This window comes from Protomyctophum bolini (genome assembly GCF_963924005.1).
Source record: "Protomyctophum bolini genome assembly, chromosome: 13".
Classification (NCBI taxonomy): domain Eukaryota; kingdom Metazoa; phylum Chordata; class Actinopteri; order Myctophiformes; family Myctophidae; genus Protomyctophum; species Protomyctophum bolini.
In genome coordinates, this window is record NC_137874.1 from 8,911,459 (window position 1) to 8,939,106 (window position 27,648).

Here is a 27,648-nt window from a genome sequence, read left to right on the forward strand (position 1 = left end):
TTCTCAGCCACACCCACAGGTTTATTTTAATATAACTATCGACCCTTGTCGATGTGGGTGTCATTCTCGACTTACTCAACTTACTAAATAAGCATATTAAATGGTTAACAAACTTTTTCACTCAACGGCATGCCATGATGATATCTTCACATTTGGATCATTACGTTTTCTTCCATCAAATAGATTTTTAAATGTGTTAACCCATTCTGAACGGGAACCCATTTTGGTGTTAGCATCATGTTATGCTTTAGCTATTTAAAAATAGCAGATCTACAAGCTCATAGCGCGCCAGCGAGTGGCGCGCTACGAGCTTGTAGGTCTGCTATTTTTGAAAAACGACTGACATTTTTAGAAACTGATCTCAGGTCAGAATGGGTTAATCAGACCAGTGTGTGTCCAGTGGAAACCTCGTATGAATCTGATCTCAGGTCAGAATGGGTTAATGATCTCACCCCAAGCCCAAGTCTGTATACTTTGTTCATATGACAAAGACAAGCACTAATAGAGTCACCACGAGGGGATCAGTGAATGGCAACTGCAGAACCGAACTGAAACGGTAACACAAACTGATCTCAAAACATTGAATGCAAATGGTATTAAAGCACGGGTTCAAACTATATAAGCCCAAAGCTGTTCCTTGAACACGCGGGTTCAAACTAAGCCCAAAGCTGTTCCTTAAAAACACTTCATTACCAGATAAATTCATGGAACGGATGGAGTAGTAATACCCCTTTAAACTTTGCTGAATGTATTATTGTTTTAACCCATTCTGTACGGGAACCCCTTTTGGTGTTAGCATCATGTTATGCTTTAGCTTTTGAAAAATAGCAGATCTACAAGCTCATAGCGCGCCACCGAGTGGCGCGCTACGAGCTTGTAGGTCTGCTATTTTTGAAAAATCGAAGAACGACTGACATTTTTTTAATCTGATCTCAGGTCAGATATGGTTTAATCAGACCAGTGTGTGTCCAGTGGAAACCTCGTATGAATCTGATCTCAGGTCAGAATGGGTTAAATTGGAAGAATATGTTGCATAAAGCTAAACCTTTGTTGCAGCACACCCTGGCTTGCAAACTGCCACAGCGGAGGCCCTCAGTAGAAAATGAAACGGATCGTTATTTCTTTGCGAGTTCCGCCGAAGCCGAGGAATCTTCTGACACGCCGAAGGATCAAACAAGACGGAGGATAAAAGGGAGCTGTTCATGGAGAACATGATTTCACTATCTCTTTTAGCATCTGCACGGCTACATCCACTTCTAGACTTGAGTCATGCATATGCACATTCTAATTGCCCCTTTAACGGGGAAAATGATTTGATTTGATTCGACCAGACCCGTTATAACGCAGATCAAATCTAATGATTCAGTGAAATAAGTCTTCATCTTTACGTCGGTGACCTTTTTAAGGTTTCACAGAATCGTGTTTGAATGTAGAGTATAGGTGTTTTGGAATCCCCCATGTGTGTTTATAATAGGCCTACTGTTGTTATTATTATTAATAAATAATAATAAAATGAATACAATGAATTCACATTTTCACAATTCATAATTGTGTATTATGTTGTCCCAAAATAGGGACGCCAGGTTGAACTTGAAAGTGGTTAAATATACATGTTCTACTATACTGTACTGTATTTCCACTGTATTGGGAAATGAGTAAGAAAGGAAAATTAAATAAAAACAATTAGTAACTTTTGTAAAGTTGTATACAGTATATTGCACTAATAATGCGTCCCAAGGCTCACCTGAACTTATCTCACGGGCACACCATTTGATAAACACGACTGTGAGGATTGGCAGACATCCTAAAAAGAGAACATGAGGCCTTATTGTTACTGTCCATGACTGTACAATCTTCCAAGCTCAACTGTAAACGGTGCATTCATATAGCGCCTTTATCCAAGGCGCTTCACATAGATCGTGCATTACTTTCACCCATTCATACACAGATTGGCGGCGGAAACCATGCAAGGCACCAACCAGCACATCGGGAGCAGAGTTAATGTCGAAGTGTCCTAGAGCAAGACTCTGAACTAAGGGGTTCAGACTTCAGAGTCTTGCTCAAGGACACTTCGACACCAACTCTGGGGGAGCCCACAGGGTTCGAACTGGCAACCTTGCGGTTGCCATTCGGCCACTCTACTCCTGAGCCACCGCCGGCAACTGTAGGCCTACTCTATAATATAGCTCAGCATTCTGCTTAAGCACCTTCACATAGCACCTTCTGTCTGTCCGTGATGTTTGCGAAGTAAAATGTTGACCTTTCCCCTTTGACTGGGTTTACTATATATTTTGTAGTTCCAGGCAGCACCTCAACTATAAGACTCAAACCGGGGTGAGCAGCACGTTTATCATTATTCAGGAAGAAGAGAAAACGTTTTTATGTAGGCTATATTATGCTCGCACGCACGCACGCATGCATGCACGCGCGCACACGCACACAGTATACTTTATAGTACCAGTAAGACGCGCAAACGCGGGAAGCGAACGCAGCTGAGACCCTGCAGATCATGTCTGTCTGTCTGTCTGTGTGTCTGTCCCGCTGTTACTGTATATGTGGACCTGGCCCCTTTTGTGCCCATATATGGAGCTGAGTGATTGCTGATGCAACACACTCCATATTTGGACGTATAGCGGGACAGACACACACACACACATACACACACACACACACACACACACACACACACACACACACACAGACAGACATGATCTGCTAGGTCTCATAGTAAGTGCTCACTGCATTCGCAATCACTGCGTTCGCAATCACTGCGTTCGCAATCACTGCGTTCGCAACTATAGTAGTAGACTGTAACATTCTGCTTGTAAGATTTTAGGATGATTATTTATAATGTCCTTCATCGTCATAGCATATTATGCAGTATTTTGGAGTGGATGTTTTGGCACAAACACTGCCTGCCTGGCCTCTATAGCTTCTCGTTAATCCTATTGGGCTGCATAAGTAGTGGCCAGTGGTCATGTGAGTTAAGGCTGGACTCAGACCGTGACATGGTATAAGCGGGGGGACAATGACACTTCTTCTATCCCCTCTTTGCCCAATCTGTGCAGAGCAAGACACACAGAGAGAGAGAGAGAGAGAGAGAGGGTGGAGAAGTGAAGAAGGAATGCGATGGGTAGTCGAAGTGAATTACCAAGGAGACAACTTTAAAAGAAGAAAACTGACAGAACGAGGTACAGTAGAGGTACAGGGGGGGGGGGGGGGGGGGGGGATGCGTGAAAAACGTTGTGCAGCTTCACAAGTCTGCGGAGGAGCGCTGCAGAAAGCATGACAAGCAGGAGGCGGGGGCGTATGGGGTGGGGTGGGGGTCGGGGTGTTGGCTTTGAAGCTATAATAAGCTATTTTGAGGGGAGCAGGGAACACTAACCCTGCGAGATCCGAAACCTTGCTTGGTTCGTTCGCCTTGCACCTCACATGGGTAAAGCGAGGGAGAGGAGGGGGAAAAGCTGCAGTGTGGAACTGGTCGAATGAAATCACCGTAGAGTTTGGAGGAAAGAATAAAATTGGGGTAGTATCGTCCCAGGAAGTCAGCCAACTGTACCACGTTACAGTATAGGGCTCAGGAGGTAGAGCAGGTCGGCGGTTCGAATCCCGGCTCCTCGCCATGTCCACATGTCGAAGTGTCCTTGGGCAATAAGACACTGCACCCTACGTACATTGCCTCCAATGAGTCGGTCGGCGTGAGCTCGCCACCGTTGGTGGGCGTGAATGTGGCAAGTGAGGACGCTGGCGTCGACTGTTCGCCGCTTCACCTCCCAATGATGCATGAATGAATGAACCGTTGTGAGCGCTTTGAGTATAGGCACGTAGTGCATAGAAAAGCGCTATAAAATTGCAATTCATTATTCATTATTACATGACACATCGAGTAGTATAGCCTACAGTTGAACACTTTCAACAAACTTGAAAGCCTGGTCATAATACGCAAACAAAGTGGTTTCTGTTAATGTGAAAAAAAACACGAGTCCATTTACTTTTTTCTTTTTTTGTCTGCCTACAGCAGTATCACTTACTGCGAAACATTACATATCATCATCCCCCCCCCCCCCCATGTTACACCGACATGGGTGACCAATCGATTTCCGTGGCGCTGGAGATCTTCTTTCAAATTCAAAGGGTAACAGGAATACAGTTATTTCACTTTTTGAGGGGCCCCTCCCATGTACAGCTTTTAGTCCCGTTTGCCAATGACAATGAAAGGAGAAATTAGGTCATAAGTCCGTCAAATATGACGTAAATTTGTGGCAACACAAGCATTAAATGCCGTTGACAATGAAAGGAAAAATGCATCCTTATATTCATCATATACTGTGTGCAGACGAGCAAATCGGCTAACCAATCACATAGATTCAGGTGTCATCTCACATGCATGGTCGTGGCGAAAAGATGAGTTGCTTTTGAACATTGTCAACTTATGTTATTATCTTTTAACCACGATGATTACAAATGTATTCATGAAGAAGTATATTCACTTTTTATTGGATGATGTACGACGACAAGAGCGCCCCTCACTTCACACGGGTGTGATTTTTCTAAAATAAGTACCGGTACTTGGTGCTATAATTATTATAGTGGAAGATTCTGTTTATTGTTCGTTCAAGTGCTAAAAGTGTGATTTTGAGATCATCATCATTCAACACGAAAGGTGAACCAGTGGAGTGCAAATCTCTGGCCCAAATAATAACACTTACTGTACACTGTCTGACACAGTAGTGTCAAACTACATCTCTCTCTCACACCAACTGTAAATAGCCAAACATGATGCTTTGATGTGGTGTCAGTTGTATATGTGCGGTTTACACCTGACAAGATGCCCAGATAGCTACTGTTTACAATATCACTTTTAAAATGTGCCCATTTATTATGTACAGTGTATTGTACATTCCAATATATATGGGCATACTGGGCTCCATCTTGCGCCACCCTTATAAAATTATCCCTAAACTTATTTGCCATTTTCTACTATTTCGAAAATCATTTTCAAAATAGCAAAAAGAAAATAAGTTTAGGGATAAGGGTTAAGGGGTGGCGCAAGATATAGCCCTCTGTCTATACTAATAATAATAATAATAATAATAATAATAAATAATAATAAATCTGTCTATACTAGTCATATATAGGCGGAGACCTGCTCATAATTTTGTGTTGAACCCTCATTATATAATCAATAGTCCCTTCACGGAAGGAAAGGTGAGGCTGGCGGGGGAGTAGGGTGATACGTTATGACTTCATTCTCACCACCATAAACTCCTGTCCCTGCTAGAACACTCACAGGAACGTTAACCCGTTTCGCCCGAGACCGATTCTACAAAATGACAGTTTTCTGAAAAACCCTATGTTTCTATGTCAGTGGTTCTCAAACTATTTCACGTCAAGGACCCCTAGAATTATTTGGCCGCTGACCCCCCCCCCCCCCCCCATCTCAAAATATGTTGTTCCAAGGACCCCCCCCCCCCCCCCAGAAGCAATGGTTTGAGCTACAAACGTTCGCTCTATATATTCAAAGATTTGTGTCACATTTTCACGATTTTTCAAAAATAGCAGATCTACAAGCTCATAGCGCGGCACTCAGTGCCGCACTAAGAGCTTGTAGATCTGCTATTTTTCAATAGCTAAAGTATAACACGATGCTTAAAACACAAAAAGGGGTTCCCGTCCAGAATGAGTTGTTCTGTTGCATCAGAAGTATCATCAGTGTGTCAAGGCACTCACCCGCCATCTATCTATGCATCACTATTGCTCGCTCGTTGCCAACGACGCTAATGTACTAAAGTACTATACGACCAAATGGCTGATAACTGCCAACGTATGAAAATGATAAGGAGAGATGGACTGTAAATGGAGCCGGATAAATAAGCGCCGGTCAAGCTACATTTAACAACGAACGGTACATGCCAAGGCCTGGACCTGGAGAGCTCCTAGTGCAACTATTGGGATACACTTTTTTCGTTTCCGATACCACAATTTTTGTGTTAGCCTACCGACCGGGAATAGTGTTTATAGCTACTTAGCTATATACAGTATCTCGTGTTGTGTTTATAGCAGACTCTACCATCATATGGTATCATACTCATTACTATTTATTCTATTTATCTATTTATTATTCTGTATACATTACTGTACATACAGTACATTTTCTGCATTTATTCTCTCATTTACTGCATTACTGTATTGCACTCTGGCTAGACGCCACTCTTCATTTCATTGTGAAAGTATTTGTATACTATGTGCAGTGACAATAAATTGAATCTAATCTAATCTAAAAACTGTCAGGCATACGAGACCTCCTCGAAGGAATGGCAACGGTGCTGGAAACAATGGAGTGTCCATATAATGTACAGTACTGTAGTGTTTGTTTGTTTTTGTTTTTTGGGGCCTGTCAACATTCCCAATGTGGCGAGAGCTACAGTATTCAGCTGCATGTACAGTAATCATCCAGCGCTCTCCCCGTGTCCCCTAGGTAGGGATGGAGCTCGATAACCGATACCCGAAAAAAACCCCGATAACAAGCTTATTGAGTACCCGTTATCAATAAGATTTGGGCTTATCAAGCCTGTTATCGAGCATTAAAAAAAATGTAATCATCCATTCTGGCACAAACATGTCGGTCTAAAAGTGTATATACTGCCAACCAGCGCTGCCGGGTAAACACTTTTAAAGTGACTAGTGTACACATATTAACCAGTTTCTTTAATATAATTGTATTGGTAAAAAGGTAAATTGCCTTCCGTCTGTTAGAAACGTATACTGTATTTGAAGACCCTCTAGTAAAAGATACTGGTTCTGTTCAGAATGTATTGTCTCCCGTCTTTCCACAAAATAACACAAAATGCTCGATAGTGGGCTCGATAAGAACCCGGCTCGATAAGCCTGATCGATAAAGGTGCTTAATATCAATAAAACTTAACGAGCTCCATCCCTACCCCTAGGGTAGGTACCCTCACAAAAAACATGCAGTAATCCTGGTCTCTATAAACTGCCTCCCCCTGGCCAGCCGGGGCGCCTGATGGAGGGGAAAGGAACTGGTCGGAATAACGCGTTCCTTCCATGCGCTACTGTATACGTCCGGGCCGGGGGAAACGCTCCCCTGTGAGGTGAAAAGAAGAAGTTTGTACTCCTCCATGCATAGAAGGAAGCATCACTGCGCAAAAGGCATGGAATACGGATGTGTATATTACAGGAAACTCCCGTTAAACTTTCCAACAAATTCCGGTAAATTCCCGAATTGTACCATCACACCTGTATATTGCCGTATATTACTGTATATATGCCCGCTAAACTTGAGGTTCACGGGCAAAATACAGTGCCCAGTGCCTGTTAACTCCTCTTTTCACGCAGTGCATGAGGCCAGTCCGTTGCTCTCCCCAGGTTGGCAGAGGAAGTGTAGCGCCCAGGACATTACATTAGATAATTGACACTGGGTGAAAAATCGTGGGATAAATTAATTTTTCTTTCGCTTTTAAGTAATCGTCCAGCGCTATGCTATATAATGCTATATGGACAAGCACTCTATAATAGCACATCCATACAATAGTAATGACAATCAGCTGCAGGCTTTTGTCTGGTAGGCTAAAAAAGCTATAGCATATATATATAGCCTATACTGTATTTTGTATTTACACTCATGTCTGGGGTGCCCATGCAGCTGGCACAGCTTATACACACGTCTGAGGACATCTCGGGACAAATGACCATCGAAGCAAATCAGGACCCGACGTTGATTTATGGCAGCGCGCATGTTATCTACAGCCTTCCAGCGCTGCGTTCTGCGGTATGTGAATCAGCGCTTTCTGCAGGATGAATGGCAGGTTTGAGTGAAGGTTACTTAATTTGGCCGCGGCCACGGAATCATCAGTCTCATTTAGCATCTGTTGTCAGTCATGTCCCTGCTTGGCTGGTTCCTTTAAAATGAAACCTGTCTGTGACTGACCTCCACTGTTGACCTCCGTTCAAAATTATAGGCTATTTTACAAGCACAGCGGATAACAAGGCATCTTCTTTTGTTTAATTAGTTTATTAATAGTTAATGTATTGGGTTTGAATTTGAAAATGTTAAATATTACTATAGTATATTATTCTTTTTGTACTTGATTGGGTTTTATTATTATGTTATTCTATTTTAGAAAAGCCTCCTTTGGACTTTTGATTGATTGATTGATTGATTGAATAGTTTATTAAGACGTCACATAAATGTAAAAACAGCAACAGACATGACAACAAAATTCAATATCATAGGTAAAAAATAATAATAATATATTAATAATCCATGACGACACAGTAAAAATAAAAACACTGTATATACAATGAGGGGAAAAAGGAAAGGGGGGGGGGGCGAACATTTCCTCTCCCTTGGGCCTGCTGAAAGGTGGATTTTCAGGCCTGTTTTAAAAGATGCCAGTGATCTGCATTTTTTTGTGCCGTAGAAGGAGAATTGACCCAAATTAGTTTTGAAAGTGGGTGGTACCATATACTGTACTACCAGGACAGGTGCTGAGAACTAGCTAGAGGTACAGTACACTGTAAAGCAGTGCATCGTGGTTTGTCCAATGTGATTGTGATGTCCATCCATGTCAAATAAATAAACCTATACGCGGGATTGAACACGGGGCTCCCACGAAGTGAGAAGCGTGAGGACGCGCTTCAAAGACTGGGGGGGGGGGGTGATTGTAGCCCCCAGCCAAGAACCAGCCCGCAACAGCCGTGCCAATCGGGCTCAGCCCTATTGGCACGGTATAGGTCACGCATTGGTCTGGCGAGTGAGTGGGTAGCCCCGGGTTCAATCGGGGGGCTCCGCGTAATGCTACACTATAACATGACATGATCCCTGATTTGTCTGAATCAGACATAACAGTTTAAAGGCATTATTTGGCGTCCTCTGCCACTGTGTGGTGGACATGCAGCAACCTGACGGCCAGGGACAATGGACTTGGCAACTCCTGTGCGTTGTGCTACCAGCTGTGTTATCAGTGTTTTAATCCTGATAAAGTGGTGAGAGGTGTTAACCAGACAGCTGTGGGACAGAGAGAGAGAGAGTGTGTGTGTGTGAGAGAGAGTGTGCGTGCTTGCGTGCAGTGTAAACAGCAAGAGTGAGTGAGTGAGTGAGTGAGTGAGTGAGTGAGTGAGTGAGTGAGTGAGTGAGTGGAGACTGAGAAAAGGACAGGGCCTGGGGCTTTAAACACTTGGTGTTTCTCCAGAGAGAGGGGGGGAGAGAGACACAGAGAGAGACAGAGAGAGAGAGAGAGAGAGGACGGGAAGTCAAACAGCACAGATGAAACTGAGCTAATGTGCTGTGACCACAGGGGCGTGTGACAGCGCCTGGTGTGTCTGTTACCATGGCAACCAGTGTCAATGTATGCATGTCTGGGTGTCTGTGTGCGTGCGTGCATGCGTGTGTCTGCGTGCGCGTGTGTGTGTGCGTGTGTCTGATTAACTGACCGCGTGAATGCTTGAGCTAGTCCTGAGTGAGTGAGAGTGTAATGCACTGGGCTCAGTGCATATATCTTGCTTCTGGGAGAGTTACAGCTCCTGTCATTGTTTGTGCCCGTGTGAAAGTGTGAGTGTTCATTTGCGTGTGCGTGTGCACGCGCGAGCGTGCACTACTTTTACGATACGTTTCCTTTTTAGGATACGTCACCATTACTCAGCAAACAGTATCCTCCGTATTCATTTATCCATTTGTAACTTTGAGTGTACAAATGTAAGTGGAAAGTTAACATTTACTTAAAGTATTGTACTACGTGCAACTTTGAGGTAATTTTGAGGTACTTTACTTTCTTACTATTTTCAATACTTTTACTTCTACTCCACTACACCTCGGATCCAAAATATTGTACTTTTTACTCCACTACATTTATTTGAAAACTTCAGTCAGGCTACTAGCTACTTTGTAGATTTTGATTATTGTTACAAAACATACATTAAAGGACCACTTCACCACTTTTCAACCGATCTTCATATAATAGGTCCTCACTAATAATCATGATAAAATGGCACGATTTCTTTCTACTCAGTCTGTGTCTCATAGGAGGGCTGTGGGCAGTTTAGAAACCGTCTTCCAGTGACATCATCATTAGGCAAATTATTTTTGAAACAAGATTTTTTGACAAAAATGTTTAGATTTTCATTAGCGTGAGAACGATGGCTTCCATTTTCACATTGCAACTTTTCAGGACTAGAAAGCCTGCAGTTTTTATTAGCGTGTATTCCCCATCGATGATGTCACTGGAAGACGGGTGGTGTTACAGCGTGACACACACACACACACACACACACACACACAGACAGACAGACATGTTCTGCTAGGTCTCATAGTTAGTGCTCACTGCGTTCGCAACTAGGGCCCAGTGCTTCAACGTTGGAGAGAGCTGCACTGGGGTGCTTGCTTCAGCCCTATATATATATACATTTCGGGGGGCCATTTTGAAAATGACACGTCATGGACTCACCGTTGACGGTGAGGTGCACCCAGCTGCCATTGTGGAAGGTGTTGTACTGCTGCTCCAACATGAGCACCTTGCACTCGTACCAGCCCTGGTCGTCTGAACGCAACTTCTCTATCCGCAGGGACGACTTGCCGTGCAGACTGGCCCGACCTGGCGTGGAGGGGGGAAAAAAAGATGGAGGCAAGAAAGAAAGAAGTGGGAAGAAGAAGGAACGCGGGAGGGTGGGAATGAAGAAGACATAGGAGAGAGGAGGAGAAAAGAGAACGTAATATAAACCATCTTGTAAAATGGAGTTGCAACTGTACTTGGTACACTCATTTTCTACATTCTGCATCCATTCTAGAGGAACATTTGGCCAAAATAGGCATTCTACTGTACAGGCTTGTGTAGATATTATATAGGGTAGCTCCACAGTGTACAGCGTGATATTACTGAGAGTTTAAACCGGTCAATGGTTATACAACAGTGCTTATGAGTAATTGGTTGGTGGTTCAAGTCAGGCCACACAGTAGACGGTAACATCCTCAGTGCTATTTTAACTGCAAATGGAAGTGCAAATGTGAGTTCATTAGGTTATATGGTTATGGGTACAGCGAGTGGCGTCTGATGATGCCACTGCCAGAGAATGCACTCGAACTACGTATACGGCCTTTCTCTTCCTGGAAAGTTATGATGCTGAAATAGAAAGCCATTGTCGTTTGAAACCTTGTTCGAAGTGACCACAGAATGACAGTCCACCTCAGAGACGGTGCAAGAAATGGCACCACCACCCCATACACTGACACGAAACAAGACAGGAACGCCCAAAAACGTCACATCCAGTTTTTTAACAAGACAGGAACGCCCAAAAACGTCACATTCGGGACATTTACCCTGGGCAGAATTTTCTATGGCTGCCAATGCAACTTTTTCCAATCCTTAATCACATACGGACAAACATCTATGCCGATAATAACTAACTTGCGGAGGTAACGTGCCTTGTCCACGGGGGCAACAGATCTTTCAACGTATGGCATTGCAAATACGTTTGATAATCGCTACTCTGCGCAATATTGTTTTGGAAGTGCCGCAAATTGCATTGCAGTGAACGAGAGCAAATCACAACTTACCCTGGGGGGTGGGCGGAGCCGCGGAGTCGCAGCTGACGCCCCTCCCTCCGCTCTGATGACGCGCTTTCGTGTCAGTGTATGGTGAGCATTCTTGAGGAGACCCATAACATAATAGTCTAGTTGCCAGCCCATAGAGCCCCATTGTGAACCCGGACATGTGGAGTATACACCAACGTTTTATGTTATAAATGTTTAGTATGGGTCCCCACCATGTAGAAACTGCCGGATGCTAACTTGCATATGTTGAGCAATTTTCGTAAATCGGCATAATCTGTGACCATATACCATTAACAACCTATAGAAGGTCAAATATTCAAAATGTCATCATGCTTTATCTAGCATGTGACATGTCAAACTAGGGGGTTTTCATGATGCTGAATCCAATCCAATCATTTGTTTTGCAAAAAAATCTCTCATTGGGCTAAACACGGCCATGCCCACTTGCCGTTTTTAGCCCAATGAGTGATTTTTTGCAATGGGCAAATACACATGGGCGCGCGGAGCCGCGGAGAAAATTGTTATTATGAGAGCCGGCTTGGCTTTTTGGCACATTATATGCCCCCCTCGGCGTGCGTATTGTGCGTGCGTGAGAAATGGTGGGTGTGGCGTGAGTGCGTGTGAAAGACGTCTCATGCGCGAGTCTCACGCTGAATGCGTGAGAGTTGGCAGGCCTGGTACTCAACATGTCCAGGTTCACATTCTGGCTACTAGACTATAATATGGAGGCGATGTTGAGAAACAGTGAATGAGACAGGACTGAGGTTCAGGGAATGAACCCCTTTTGGTGTTTTAAGCATTATGTTATACTTTAGCTATTAAAAATAGCAGATCCACAAGCTCATAGCGTGTTACCGAGTGCCGCGCTATGAGCTTGTAGGTATTCTATTATTGAAAAATCGTGAAAATGTGGCGCAAATCCTTAAATATAATATATTCTTTCAGAGCCAACGTTTTTAACTCAAATCTTTGCTTCCAGGGACAACAAAATATGTTGTCCCTGGAACAACATATTTTCAGATGGGGGTCGGCGGCCAATTACACATCATTTTTGGGGTCCTTGACATAAAATATTGAGCACCACTGATACAGAAACATGGGTATTTCAGAATACCGTTTTAGAAAATGTAGAAAGTATTTTTTTTTATTTCAACGTCAGGCCTAAATGGGTTAAAGAAGAATTTGTATCACAGAACCCTTTAGTTTGAAACAGCTGGTATACAGTATTATGCATTGCATGCTGTACTGCAGGGTCCCCCAGATATAAATGCATGTCAAACTGGGCATCCTTTTCAAATGGGGTCTTGCCCTGAAAATGAGGCAAGACCTCGACCTCACGCGGACTCGGCCCCCAGCCTGGTACCCTAGTCAAAATATGGCCCTTGAGGAAAATGTATTGGGGAACCCATGCTGTACTGTATCATGCTGTGTACTATACCACCACTGCTGAACCGATGTCCCAACTACGGTTGCACACACACACACACACACACACACACACACACACACACACACACACACACACACACAGTCAGTGTCTGTCAAATCTGTCAACCCCATCAAAGCAGACATGACTTTGACTTGGTGATTCAAAAGTACAGATCAAACGCCCCCCAACAGAGCAGTATTGATGATGATGATGCTGCTTCAGGCAACCTGCCAACCGCGTCATTCATAACAGATGGTGTCTAGCAATATGGACCATAGGCTAAACAAAGGGATTTGGGGGGGGGAGAGTGAACATGGGATCAAAACGTCAGCATTATCAAAGCCTGACAATCTCCTGGTAATCCTAAACCCTCTCCTTTCCCCCCAATCCTTTCCACAACATATATACCGGTACTATAAGTATATATATATATATATATATATATATATATATATATATATATATATATATATATATATTCCCACCTAATTTTTTGATTTTATTGATTACTTTTAAAGCTCTACATGGTCAGAGATTTGCTGCAGCGGCCCCCATAACCCATGTGCGCTGCCTCAGATCATCGGATAGGGCCCCTCCTAGTTCCTCCTGCGACGCGTCTGGTCACTCGGGGTGACCGGGGCCTTTGGAGCTCGGGCACTTTTGCTCGGGAAATCCCTGCCCTCGGCTCTTAGGAATCAGTGCCTTCTTTTAAAAACACATCTGTATGCCAAGTGTTTTTCCTGATATTGTTTTTAATTGTTTTATTGACCCGTTGTTTTCTTCATGTTTTATTGTCTCTGATGTTTTGATGCTTTGTTGTTTTGATGTTTTTTTATGATTAATGTTTTATAACCAGTCTGTAAAGCACTTTGTAACTATATGTTTGGAAAGGTGCTATACAAATACATTTAATTCATTCATTCACAATAGCATTCACTCTGGCGGGAACATCCCCCAGAAATTGTGTGGAGAGAAAATCGGAGGGAGCCTATAGTACAGAGCCCTTGGGAATCTTGTTTTTAAATTATTAGCCAGGTGCAACCTGGCTATACTGTATACTGTCCATGTCGAGACTAGTGAGGATTTATAGTGGACACTTTTTGATGACTGGCTGCCTCTAGCCCCTTCAAGCCAATGGGAGATAAAAACCCAAAAGGGCTCTATTTTTGTCCATGCTAAACCCCTTATCCCAAAACTTCTTTGCCTTTTTTTTTTTTTTTTTTACTATTTTGAAAAACATTTTTGACTATAGTTAGAATGGCCAGTCTACAAGCTCACAACGTGTCAATGTAGATCGGCTAGTTGAACTATTCAAAAATGTTTTTCAAAATAGTAAAAAGAAAGTCATTCTTATGTCATTTTTTTTTTAAATTTAAGGATATGTAGCCTAGTTGCGATCCATGCGGTCTGTGACCCAACATTTGACCCTGATCATTAAAAAAAAATAATAATAATATGAATCTGTGACATGTGACTCCATACTTGGGCAAAGGTTTCAGCCCCACTCCTTCCTCTCTATTCACCTCCATTATTATTAGAATTACTATTAGAAAGGATGTTATGTTCCCTGCATGAACAGAGAGCTCAGATTCCAGTGTTCACAAAAGGGCGCATAGTAAAAACAGCTCACAAAGTTCACAAAGTGTAGCAGAGCTTGGTGTGCGATGCAATTACAAAGGACTTCTTTCATATCAACCCGCAGCATTGTTTTAAAATCGAGTTGCTGTGCCTTTGGTTGCACCAGTACAGCCCACAGTGAAACTATTCGCTTAAATATAGCCATGAAACCTAGAGCCGGGTGTCTCGTCAAAACTGGTGACCTAGCCTTCGCACAACCTTTGTTGATCAGAGAGGTCGTGTAGTTAGTATGCTAAAATATGGCAATCAGTGACCTGACTGTAAATGCAACAAACAACCTAATGTTTCAACGGTGACTACCATTACACTTAAATGTTTTATCCCACGATCTTTGCAACCCATTTTTTAACCCAGTGTCAATAATGTAATGTAATCCTGGGCGCTACATTTCCTCTGCCAACCTGGGGAGGGCAGCGGACTGACCTCATGCTTCCTTCTATGCATGAGGAGTCCAAGCTGCTTCTTTTCACCTGACAGGGGGGAGTTTCCCCGGACGGACGTAGCATGCGGAGGGAACGCGTTATTCCGACCAGTTCCTTTCCCCTCCATCAGGCGCCAGGTGGAGGTAGTTGTTTGTGAGGGTACACCTACCCTAGGGGACACGGGGAGAACATGCAAACTCCACACAGAAACGTCCCTTTCGCCGACCCCAACTCGGGTATGGACACTGAAGACACAGGAGGAGAGAACACACCCCCCCCCAGCGCCCACAGCGTCGCCAGCGGGAATCGAACCCAGGACCTTCTAGCTGTGAGGCGACGGCACTACACCGACTGTGCCACCGTGCCCTTTAAGGGTCATTTTGCAGTGTGACCTATAGTGGAAATGCATTTATCTTTGTGTCACTGTCTATACCAATATTCCATTTTGACTACTAGAAAAGGCCAGATATAGATCAGAAAACAAAATGTTCTACAGTTCCTCCAAACTTTGACAGAAGAAGGGCAAAGCAGATTTATGAGCTTTCGGGTGTTAAAATGCCACCACCCTTCTTTTGGAGCAGCGGCTGTAGACAGGAGAAGCTTATAGCTTGACGGTGGGATGCTGTGCCTTGCTCCCGGCTCAATGTTTCTTTAGTCTGTCTAGTCTGGGTTTTCTGGACATTCATCTTCAATCGTTCCGACGGTCCGTCGGTCCGTCTCCTATGCTTGGCAACCACTGGTCCTACACTCAGCCTCTTTCTAGTGTGTTTTCTTATTTACTCGCTTCTTATCTCACTTACATCCATAGTCTCGTCCTCCCGCACAGTAAGTGTGCCTGCTGGCATGTCCAACTATACAGTCAAGTATAAAAGCTGCTTGACAAATCAGGCCCAGACAAGACATCAACCAAATCTAAAAGTGGACACAGTGTACAGTAAGTACAGTACAGTAGTACAGTAAGCCTTTATGGCAGGGGTTCCGTTCCCATGTACTTTTTCAGAGACAAAAAAAAAGAGGTATCTCCCCCGGGGACCAACACTATACCAACAATATATTGTGAATTGAATAGTAAATAAGATTGTAGATTGTAGAATAGATCTACTAATTTCACAATTTTTAAATATAAAATAATAAAATAATAATAATAAATGAATGAATGAATGAAAAAAAAACATTCCACAACATTCATGCTTCTTCGCCTGGAAAGGAGCCAGCTTAGGTGGTTCAGGCTTCTGGTTATAGGACACATGGGAGGAGACCCTAGGGAGGTCCTCGAGGCACGTCCCACATGGGAGGAGACCCTAGGGAGGTCCTCGAGGCACGTCCCACATGGGAGGAGACCCCCGGGGGACAGACGAAGGCACAGTTGGAGGAAACGCGTCGACTCACTGGGCCTTGGAAACGTCTCGGGATCCCCCAGGAGGAAGTCACTAATGTTGCTCTGGAGCTATAGGGAAGTCTGGAGCTCTCTGGTGGAGCTGTTGCCCCCACGACCCGACTACGGATAAGCGGTTGAAGATGGATGGACGGATGGACAACATTCATGTCCATCTGGCAATGCAAAGCATCACAGGAAGAGTAACTCTACTGTTGGGGCTTGACAAATCAACCAAATCTATAGCGGACAGACACAATGCAAGCCTTTATGGAGCTAAATGGCAACATTTGACCTTGACCCCACAACTCATTTCAGGATGCCGTTATATCGGTATCAATTTGCTGCTGTATGTAGGCCTATATATACAGCTTGATACATTCCGTTGATACGGACGGAAACAAGGCGCCTTGTCTAGGATTGGGGTGGGCACAGTATAGGGGAATACATGGCTGATGATTACAAAGAGCTAGAACTGTCAAATGTTCGTTTGTATGAGGGTCTAAAAGTGAAGCGCGGGTCTGAATGGCAAAAAGCAAAGCATGCACAACTCGTTATTTCAAATCTATTCCGCTCCGACATCTAAAAGTGCTTATATATTTTAGCTTTTTTTTGTGTGTGAAGGGAGTGTACTGTTTTAAGAGGGTACGTTTTCCATTTTGTTGCGTGGAACCGAGTGAGGCATGGCGGGGTGTGCGTCACAAAGGGCTAAACCATGACCCTATAGTTGTTTCTCTCTCTGATTCCATCCCCAAACTTTCCAAAGAAAATTGCACTCTTGCAATCAATCTTCCCCTTTAGGAAGATTTCTTTCCCACCACCAGCCCCGGAATTGTACGTTTACGGCCCCGTGAATGGAATAAATTAACGACTTTAATAGCGTTAATGATGAGATTAACGCTATCCACTTCCACGAGAGGTCTTTGCCTTTTCAAATAGAGTGTAATTTAATGTGAGAGAGGGCTACGGATATAATTCCATTTCAAACCTCCACCGCTGAGATTCTAACTGGAGATTCATGATGCCAGTGTGGGATTCAAGGTCGGGCTCCCACACCCTTTCAGCTCCAGATTGTGTCTCCGCACGGGAACCAGACATACCAAAATAAAATAAAAAAGTCTTCTAAATCCTGACAGTTTTCTGAAATACCTATGTTTCTATAGGAGTAGTGCTCAATATTTCATGTCAAGGACCCCAACAATTATATGTAATTGGCCATAGACCCCCAGCTGAAAATATGCTGTTCCAGGAACCCCTCAGAAGCAAAGATTCGAGTTAAAAACGTTCGCTCTGAAAGAATATATATATTCAAAGATTTGCCCCACATTTTCACGTTTTTCCCAAAAATATAATATAATACGTAGCGCGGCACCGAGTGCAGCGCTACGAGCTTGTAGGTCTGCTATTTTTACTATAGGACCCAGAATGGGTTAAAAAAGATGGCCGCCACATCTTACCGGCATATTCCGGGTCCACATGAGGAGGGTAGAAGCGGAAGTTGATGAAGAAGGGGATGGGCATTCCATACTTGAACCACTCCACCACGTAGGGCTGCCCGTTCAGGGGGTGGGACACGTCGCATCCCAGGATGATGTTTTCTCCAGCGCGTGCCGTCACGAACTGGGGCTCCTCTCGCACTCCGTGGGCACCTGCGGGCATATAGATATTAAAAATCACACCCGTGTGAAGTGAGTGGTGGGGGGGGGGGGGTTCCAGACCCACAGGAACACACCCAGGGTGCCGGCCCGGTTTCTGGTGAGCCGCCCCGCGTCCGAAACGGTTGAGAAATGACAGAGTTGTGTGGCGGTCCCTCTACTGTACTGTACTGTACTGTACTGTACTGTCACTGTAATGTACTAGCACCCCCGAAAGCATCATATATACAGTTAATACATGCGTGTGTGTTTGTGTGTGCGCGATAGGTTGCGTACAGGTGGTGAAAAACAACCATGGTGTTTTCGTGCTCATACCCAGCCACCCAGCCACCCTCCCACACACATAGCTCCTTAAGGGAGTGGTTGCGCCACTCAAAAATTAGAAGCCTCATTCATTGGCCGCTGCCGTTCGTTGGAGCCACGTGTGGCGGAAGGATTTAGGGGAGGAAGTATGTACACCGGAAGTGTGGAAGGCACGTTATACACGTCACGCGTGCCACTCAAGTGATTACTGGCCAATCACAGCCCCGGGGACTTACAGACCCGAACGTGCGCTCTGTGACGCAACGCTCATGCTTCCGCGGGGGCTTCGCTAAGGAACCTCGGGAATGTTTTGCCCACCCTTGAGCACATACGCTCCAGAGCCGGAATAGGCGTCTACGTTTAGATGTCTATGGTAAGGGGTTTTGGAAGTAAGTTCATATTCAGTCAAATATATATTATTACAGAGCAAGTTTTTAACTCAAATCTTTGCTACTGGGAGGGTACCTGGAACAACATTTTTTCAGATGGGGGGGTCGGCGGGCGGCTGCCAATGTCATATATATTTGGGGTCCTTGACATGAACCTGTTTGAGAACGACTGACATAGAAACATGAGGTATTTCTGAAAACTGTCACGGATTTAGAAGACATTCGACGTCAGGCCTAAATGTTTTAAGGGCGAAACAATGTGGTGTAGCGGCCGGAATGGCACATCGATCCCAGGTTAGCTACAGTGTAGCTTTGCCTTTATGTCCAGAAGCCCAGCGGTAGCATTTTACCATGTCGATGCAGCTAATACAACCAGAGGTATTCACTGCTCAATCCTCTCTGTGGCCTGTGTAGGGAACTAGGGGGTTCACTGCTCACTCCCCTCTGTGGCCTGTGTAGGGAACTAGGGGGTTCACTGCTCACCCCCCTCTGTGGCCTGTGTAGGGAACTAGGGGGTTCACTGCTCACTCCCCTCTGTGGCCTGTATAGGGAACTAGGGGGTTCACTGCTCACTCCCCTCTGTGGCCTGTGTAGGGAACTAGGGGGTTCACTGCTCACTCCCCTCTGTGGCCTGTGTAGGGAACTAGGGGCTTCACTGCTCACTCCCCTCTGTGGCCTGTGTAGGGAACTAGGGGGTTCACTGTGCTCACCCCCCTCTGTGGCCTGTGTAGGGAACTAGGGGGTTCACTGTGCTCACCCCCCTCTGTGGCCTGTGTAGGGAACTAGGGGGTTCACTGCTCACTCCCCTCTGTGGCCTGTGTAGGGAACTAGGGGGTTCACTGCTCACTCCCCTCTGTGGCCTGTGTAGGGAACTAGGGGGTTCACTGCTCACTCCCCTCTGTGGCCTGTGTAGGGAACTAGGGGGTTCACTGCTCACTCCTCTCTGTGGCCTGTGTAGGGAACTAGGGGGTTCACTGCTCACCCCCCTCTGTGGCCTGTATAGGCCCGTCTCACTTCTTCAAACAAACAAAATCGTACTCTAAACAAGCGTTAAAAGTCCATAGACTTGGCCCGCCACATGCCGTCACGAGTGGTGCCGGGTTTTGCATGAACGTCATTGAAAGTCCATAGACTTGGCTGTTACGCGCACGCACGCGAGTCGTGCAGTCGTTATGTAGTCCATAAACCAAATGGACAGCTGGTGCCCGATTGGCTGTAGCTTTGGTCCACGCCGTGGAGGGAACGATTGTTCTGTGATCATTCATTCACAAAAAGTGACTTAATCCATTTAGACCGGAGGACGATTCTACAAAATGTCTTCTAAATCCTGACAGTTTTCTGAAAAACCCCATGTTTCTGTGTCAGTGGTGCTCAAACTATTTCACGTCAAGGACCCCCAGAATTATCTGTATTTGGCCACCGACCCCCATCTGAAAATATATTTTCTTCCCCCCAGGAAAAAGAAATTTGAGTTAAAAACGTTCGCTCTGAAAGAATATATCCAAAGATTTGCACCACAAAGTTTTCAAAAATAGCAGACCTACAAGCTCGTAGCGCGGCACCGTGTGTAGATCTGCTATTTTTCAATAGCTAAAGTATAACATAATGCTTGGAACGCCAAGAGGGGTCCCCGCCCAAAGTGACTTAATCCTGCAGGCGAATCAACCATGCCTGTAATTTGGTTGTTTGTTTTTAATAATGACAGAGACGGCGAGCTGCCCACTCTGGGAATGCTGCTGTTGGACGACTAAAGTGCTTTGCGTTTGCATGTTGCGTTTGCATGTTCGTAATGTTCAAGGTCTGATTATAAATAAATGGTAAATGGATGCATTTACATAGCGCCTTTAGCCATGGCGCTTTACATAGATTACATAGACATTAGCGTTTTCTCAGTCAGGTGATTCTTCATATCCATATGAGTGAAACGGCCGGGGTGATTTGCTTATTTCACAGTTCTTATATGAGGCGATCTAAAATCCCCCTATGGGGATTACTTACAATGCAAATAAAACGCACATGAACCCGTGGACTTACAGCGCCCCCATACCGATATTGACGTCAGACTTCGGTGCTCTATACGTAGCTCGGCTAACTTCTTGGGGCTGGCGGTGGGATTTCAAAATAAAACACGTGATTATTAGCGTCCTCGACTGCGATTTTATTTTGGAGATACTGTAACAGGTATCACAAATGTGACATGCCTTATTGACAGATATATGTGTCCTGTAAAACATGGATAAAGATGTTAAAGAACGGAGACAGCAAAGTCATGTAGCGTTTGTTCACCATCTCCTCTGAGTTATGTCATTTATTCACAGTATCACAGTAAAGAATACAATATTTCCCTGACTACTGCTGCACTGTCCATTTAGTATTATTTACCCAGTATTTATAATACTGCATCATCATATTCAGCATTTAATACTGCACTGTATTTTACTGTCTGTCTAGACATATACTGTATACATTCACGGTTCACATGTTCCTTGTTCATAGAACATTCCACATTACACTCAGAATTCCAACCAAAATACAATAAACATTCTCTTGTCATTCTGTTCCAAAATACATCAAAATAAACACCATTTCACATATTATGTGTCATTTCTGCATTATCACTTCAAATCCGTTTTTGGACAAATACTGTAAACTTGCCCCTAAACTTGCTAAAAGCATCATTTCAGGACTTAATACAAACAGTAACAGTATGGTGTAAAACCATTTCCCCAAAACCCTTTTCCAACTCCGTTTAGAAAGGTGTAAAACCATTTCCCCAAAACCTGTAGAATGTACACAAAATAAATAATGGTGCCAGCCATTGACGGATCACGGAACATTCTCAACGTGGCCGACGCCACCTTGACTCAAGTGTGTGGTACAAACACTGAGAAACTTCCGAAGTCCCCGTTTTACTCTTAAATGACAACAAACAATGTCCAGACTCCAGAGTCATCTCCAGACGTGCATAAACAAACGCGGTAATCATTTCTGTGGTTTGTGAAGCATTACCCACCTGTTAAACAGGATAAAGATGTTAAAGAATGGAGACAGCAAAGTCACGTAGCGTTTGTTCGCCATCTCCTCTGAGTTATGGAGGGAGAGACGGTGGCGCGCATGCGCTGAAGACACTACACTCTGGAAAGACAGTTTTTACCTGTGGTCCTACACTGCCACCTATTGACCAGGTTATCTGTGGTTTTGTTGGAGAATGACATGAAAACACAAACGGAGTTAAAAAGAAAGACACTGGTTGGTTACAAATAATACAATCACTTTAGTGAGCATCACATTACTCTACCTGGAAGTCAGTCCATAACACATATTCTTACTATAGCAATAGCAGTCGGTAAAGAACGCACAGGACATCATCACGAACAAGGGTGCGCACTTGTTTCTTTTAAATATAACTGGACTTCATCCCATAGCCTATTCTGTCATTCTGGGACTTATCGGGTACATTATCATTGTTTAATTGGCTCGAGCAGCGGCACGTAACATTGGACTCTCAATTAAAATGACAATCAGAGTGAATAAATACTTTAATATAAAATAAATAGGCCTACTGTTAATATAAACGCTAACTCAGATGAGTGTACAAATGAATGGTCCTAGCTCTCTGTTTTGAGGCAAGGAAGCTAGAGGATAAATAATAAAACACATGGTAAAACACAGAAGTTGCTAATCCCGTGCGAGATGCGCCCGAAAAAACACAGACGTAATTTCTAAATGACCAGACGTCGCTATATAAATCATCATTTTTCGACCGCGGTCGAGATCATGGATTTCACAATGCCACGCCAGACATTCCGGTCCTTCATCCCCTGCAGTTCCTGCTTACCGATGCATGTGTCCCTAGCGATGACATCATAGGGATCTATCTTTGAGGCAGGACTCCAGAGAAGATATAACCTCATGGTCAGCTCTGTAGCAGTGGCCGGAAAAACTGTGTTTTTCTAGTGAAGAAACACGGAGAAGGACAGATTCGGCGCTCTCATTAGAAGGCGGGTGTATACTGTAAGTGCCATTGATCCAACCGTTTCTCTAGTTTCTTTGAAAGTGTCCCTGTCTCGGAGCCATAGAGTATAGAATCGGCTCAACCGTCGTCCCTAAATGTTTGCACAAGAAGAAATATGCACTGCAGGCACTCGGCAGACCGACAGAACGGACAGACCGACCGACCGATCACATTTAAATGATCTGCCAGATATTTACCAATTAGGCCTACAGCCCACTGTAAGTATAGCATCCACTATACTTTAATTCCAAGGGATCAACTGATCTATGCAGGCAGATTATTCGCACCACTCGGCTTTGAGTCAGCCGAGAGATAAAACAGGAGGGCGAAAGCGAGGCATTCTCTGGCTCTTAAGCCATTCTGAGTCTGACCCGAGATCAGATTCTAAAAATGTCTGTTTGAAAAATGACAGTTTTCTGAAAAAGCTATGTTTCTATGTCAGTCGCTCTTCGATTTTTCAAAAATAGCAAACCTACAAGCTCATAGAGTGCCACCGAGTGGCGCGCTACGAGCTTGTAGATCTGCTATTTTTCAATAGCTAAAGCATAACATAATGCTAACACCAAAAGGGGTTCCCAACCAAAATAGGCTAAGAAATAAAGCTATGCATTTTTCCCCTATAGTGTACCAGTACCACGTATGAATCCTGCAGGCCTGCTCATTATTTCAACGCATATACAGTACGCAATAAGAATCAATGCTATAGCATACAGTATGTGCACAATAGTGCACATATCATGAACATGGTGTAACCTATGTTTGTATAATAGCCTAAGATTATGTTCACTACTGCAAAAGTGGAAGTGCATTCTTGTATTGCTCATTGAGCTATAATTCATTTTCTTTCACACAAGAGAGATTTACGAGCAGTGGAAAAAAAGGTTCGGAAACGTAACGTTGGTCCATTGTTTCTCTCCACTTTAATAATACCAATTTGGTATTGTATTTTAAATCATTTTCATCGTCACCTTTACGACGATTTGCAGCTTGTATAAGGACCAGGCGTTCGTGGAATGAGCAACACTGCTAAATGTGTCGGTTGTGTTAAGTGGTGCAGCACAGACTCAGGATCAGTTAGTTAGTTAGTATAGGGCTACACAATATGACATGTTAAGTGGTGCAGCACAGACTCAGGATCAGTTAGTTAGTTAGTATAGGGCTACACAATATGGCATGTATAGTTTCAGCATTGACATCGACATCGCATTGTTGTGCAAAGTCACATTACAAAGCATGCAATGTAGCTCAGGCAACAGACAATTCTGATTGGCCAGTATGAGATGACGCATGATGATGTATGATGATATAAGACATATCATGACGTAAATTAAACATCAAACACGCCATTGACCATGAAGGGAAAACTTACGTCATTATGTAAACGAGCAAATCGGCTAACCAATCACATGGTTGGTGGGAGCGCTTGGCCAACAAGGGAACACCTTATTGCTACCTTTATGTAGCAATGTCAAATGTCCGCTAGCATAAATGTTATGTACGATGACAAGAGCGCCCCTCATTTCACACGGGTGTGAAAAATGGACTATACTCAGGCAGTGATGGTTAAACCGGGTCGTCCTATTTTGGGGAGAAATGGTTCACAAATGGACAAAAATGTAGATAATACATCATGGCGTGAGACTTTATAGATGAGCTATTTTAGCTACTGTACTCACTCACCACTAAGTGGTTAATGGCATCCTGGAAACTGGTCTTGCACACATCCTACGTTCCCAGAGGTCTCATGTTGAGAGAATTGAACAACTGCCTTATTTCACCACCATTTTGGGGCGGGAACCCCTTTTGGTGTTAGCATTGTGTTACGCTTTAGCTATTGAAAGATAGCAGATCTACGAGCTCATAGTGCGCCACCGAGTGGCGCGCTACGAGCTTGTAGGTCTGCTATTTTTGAGAAATCGAAGAACGACTGACATAGAAACATGGCTTTTTCAGAAAACTGTCAGGATGTAGAAGACATTTTTAGAATCTGATCTCAGGTCAGAATGGGTTAAATCCTTGATACGTTCTCCATTCCTTTCCAAATGGATCTATACTGTGAACATTAGATGCTATGCAGATCAACATTATTATGGTATACCTGGTGAAAAAATGTCAAATCCTGCACTAAGGCGTACATATCACAAAAAACACACCCGTGTGACTGTGAACTGAGTGGTGCAACTCTCCTCTGCCTCTCTCTCTCTCTCTCTCTCTCTCTGTAATTAGCAGGCAACAGTGCAAACACTATCTCTCTCTCTCTCTGTTTCTGGCACAACAGCGCCACTTTTGCCCCTACTGTCTGGTACTCATATAGTCACATAGGTTAGGACGGACGGACATTGCTGTTCCTTATTGGAGTGGATGCACCACTCAAAGAAAACTACACAAATATCACAATGTCTTCCCCCATTATAGCCATCTTGCAGTAATAATCATGTATACATACAGTGCACTCTTATACAGCAACAATATGACATACTGTATACGGCGCGTGTTTGGCTAGATCCATACATACTGAGCAAGTGGGGCTTCTTGCATCCATCCATAAAGACGTGTCATGCCAGAGGTAGCATGTGGATTGGTGATGTGTGACATACAGTACGTGTGTGTGTGTGTGTGTGTGTGTGTGTGTGTGTGTGTGTGTGTGTGTGTGTGTGTGTGTGTGTGTGTGTGCGCTCTCATGCTTGCTGCTGCCAGCACCAGATAATAACGACGGGGGCTGAGCAGGAGTTCTTTTCCCACGAGTGAAGCCCTCCCCCCCCCCCCCCCCCCCCCCCCCTCTCCCCCCCAATACCACACACTACATTACCTCAGCACTGTGTTGATTGGCTGCCGGTGACATCACCCGCGGAACGCACAACAACAGGGCTCTCTTTGGAAGGTATGACATCACTGTTTATGTACCGATGAGGAGGAGAGAGGCGGAGAGAAGGGAGAGGTGAACTGCTCCCCCCCCCCGCCCCCGTCCACCCCTTAACCCATTCTGACCTGAGATCAGATTCTAAAACAATCTCTTCTACATCCTGACAGTTTTCCATTCTGACCTGAGATCAGATTCTAAAAAATGTCTTCTACATCCTGACAGTTTTCTGAAAAAAGCTATGTTTCTATGTCAGTGGTTCTTCGATTTTTCTAAAATAGCAGACCTACAAGCTCGTAGTGCGCTATGAGCTTGTAGATCTGCTATATTTTTGCCGAGTGCCGCGCTACGAGCTTGTAGATCTACGAGGGTTCCCGCCCAGAACGGGTTAAGGATTCAGCTCGTTTACAATGAAAGACCCCGGGGAGGAAAAGCACCATCACAAGGCGTCGTCATCTCCAGGTGTATGTGTACAGTATATACTATATACAGTTACTGTATATAGGCCTACTTACAGTATACGTTGACTGGTAACATGTGGAGCATGATTGACACAGTAACGTACGTACGTGTAGGAGTGAGCCTTACGTATACGTTTTACATCCGCACGAATAAGACAAACATAAAAAGTACATAGACTTGATGTCACGGGGGGGCAAACCGTTAAACCGTTCTGTTTGATGAAGAAAAGAACCTCTTCACTTGGAGCATAATTCAACACCAAAACATATACCATATACACACTCTTTCTCACCAAGAAAATACCTGCTAAAGAGCTTCTCTTCCCCTGCTCGAGATCAAAGGAAAATACTGAATATTTTAGATCAATAAAGGCGAAATGAATCAGAATAATTATATTCATTGTAGCCCTGCAGTGCAATTATATCCCTATAGCAAGCCGCCCGAGGAGTGAATCCATTTGGAAAAGGGCAAGTGATTGAAAATTAATTGTGAATTTTATTTTATATTTATTTTTTTGTGTGTGTTTGAGGCTATTGAGGTTAATGGGTTGGGGGGAAATTGACATGTATAACGAGTTCCACACAACTCGTCCGTGCGCTTTGGGCTACAGTCGTCGCGTTGCTCGGCCGCGTGTTCGTCAGCTTCGAGAGACGACCGTCGACGACAACGTCCCTAAAAAACTAGACACAGTCAAGTCTTGAGACACTCTCACATCACTCTCATCATGGTGGCTCGAGGAACTAATGATGCACACAGAAGGTGGGTGGCTAGATTTGACCTAGATCTGCTGCTCACACACACACACACACACACACACACACACACACATCCTCTCTAAAGAACATCCCTCATCGTTTGGAATTCAAAGGTGAGAAGAAGCCTTCATCCTCGGTGCGTGCAGAAAGAAATGCATCCCTTCTGCACTGACCATGTTTTACATAATAGGGAGTGCCTGGGAAACCTCACCCCAACCGGTTGCATACACAGCTGTGATTGATTGATTGATTGATGTTTTATTGACAAATCACAAATTGGGTAACTTTGTGGCCCTTTTGTGTGTGTAAACTGAGTGAGCGGCGCGCCATACATGTATGTAAGTATATGCGCACACGCACGCGCACACACACACACACACACACACACACACACACACACACACACACACACACACACACACACACACACACACACACACACACACACACACACACACACACACACACACACACACACACACACACACACACACACACACACACGGAAGGGCTTGCATGGTCATTCTTAAAAAGATGACAAACACGTACAGTAGATTATTATTTTTCTTCTCACTATTTCAGTGATCTAGAGTCTAGACCAGTGGTTTTCAACCTGGTCCGGTCCAATTTCAAATTAGTTAAAGATGGGAGTGCCACAATCTTTGTATTTGTCTAGTTTTTCATGTGTTTATATGAGGTGACAGTACTTCATTAGACATCCTGCTGGAGTCGTTTTTATGTGCAACGGTGTCTTAACTTTGTATTTTAGGGTTTCTTCC

The 27,648-nt window shown here is 44.1% G+C and overlaps 1 protein-coding gene and 1 long non-coding RNA gene across 2 annotated transcripts in view; one reads left to right on the plus strand and one right to left on the minus strand.

Annotated features, from left to right (window-relative positions):
* The window catches only part of LOC308327387, a 287,480-nt gene that overhangs the window by 109,573 nt on the left and 150,259 nt on the right, over positions 1-27,648 (plus strand). The gene's annotated exons all lie outside the window — the stretch shown is intronic.
* Positions 1-27,648, minus strand: part of igsf9bb (immunoglobulin superfamily, member 9Bb) — a gene marked incomplete at its 3' end in the record, with an annotated part of 124,642 nt that overhangs the window by 69,578 nt on the left and 27,416 nt on the right. The window contains exons 2-3 of the mRNA XM_080780775.1: positions 17,888-18,079; positions 10,464-10,610 (exon numbers count right to left, since the gene is read on the minus strand). Coding sequence (XP_080636901.1) covers positions 10,464-10,610; positions 17,888-18,079 — 339 coding nt within the window. The remainder of the gene's footprint in view (positions 1-10,463; positions 10,611-17,887; positions 18,080-27,648) is intronic.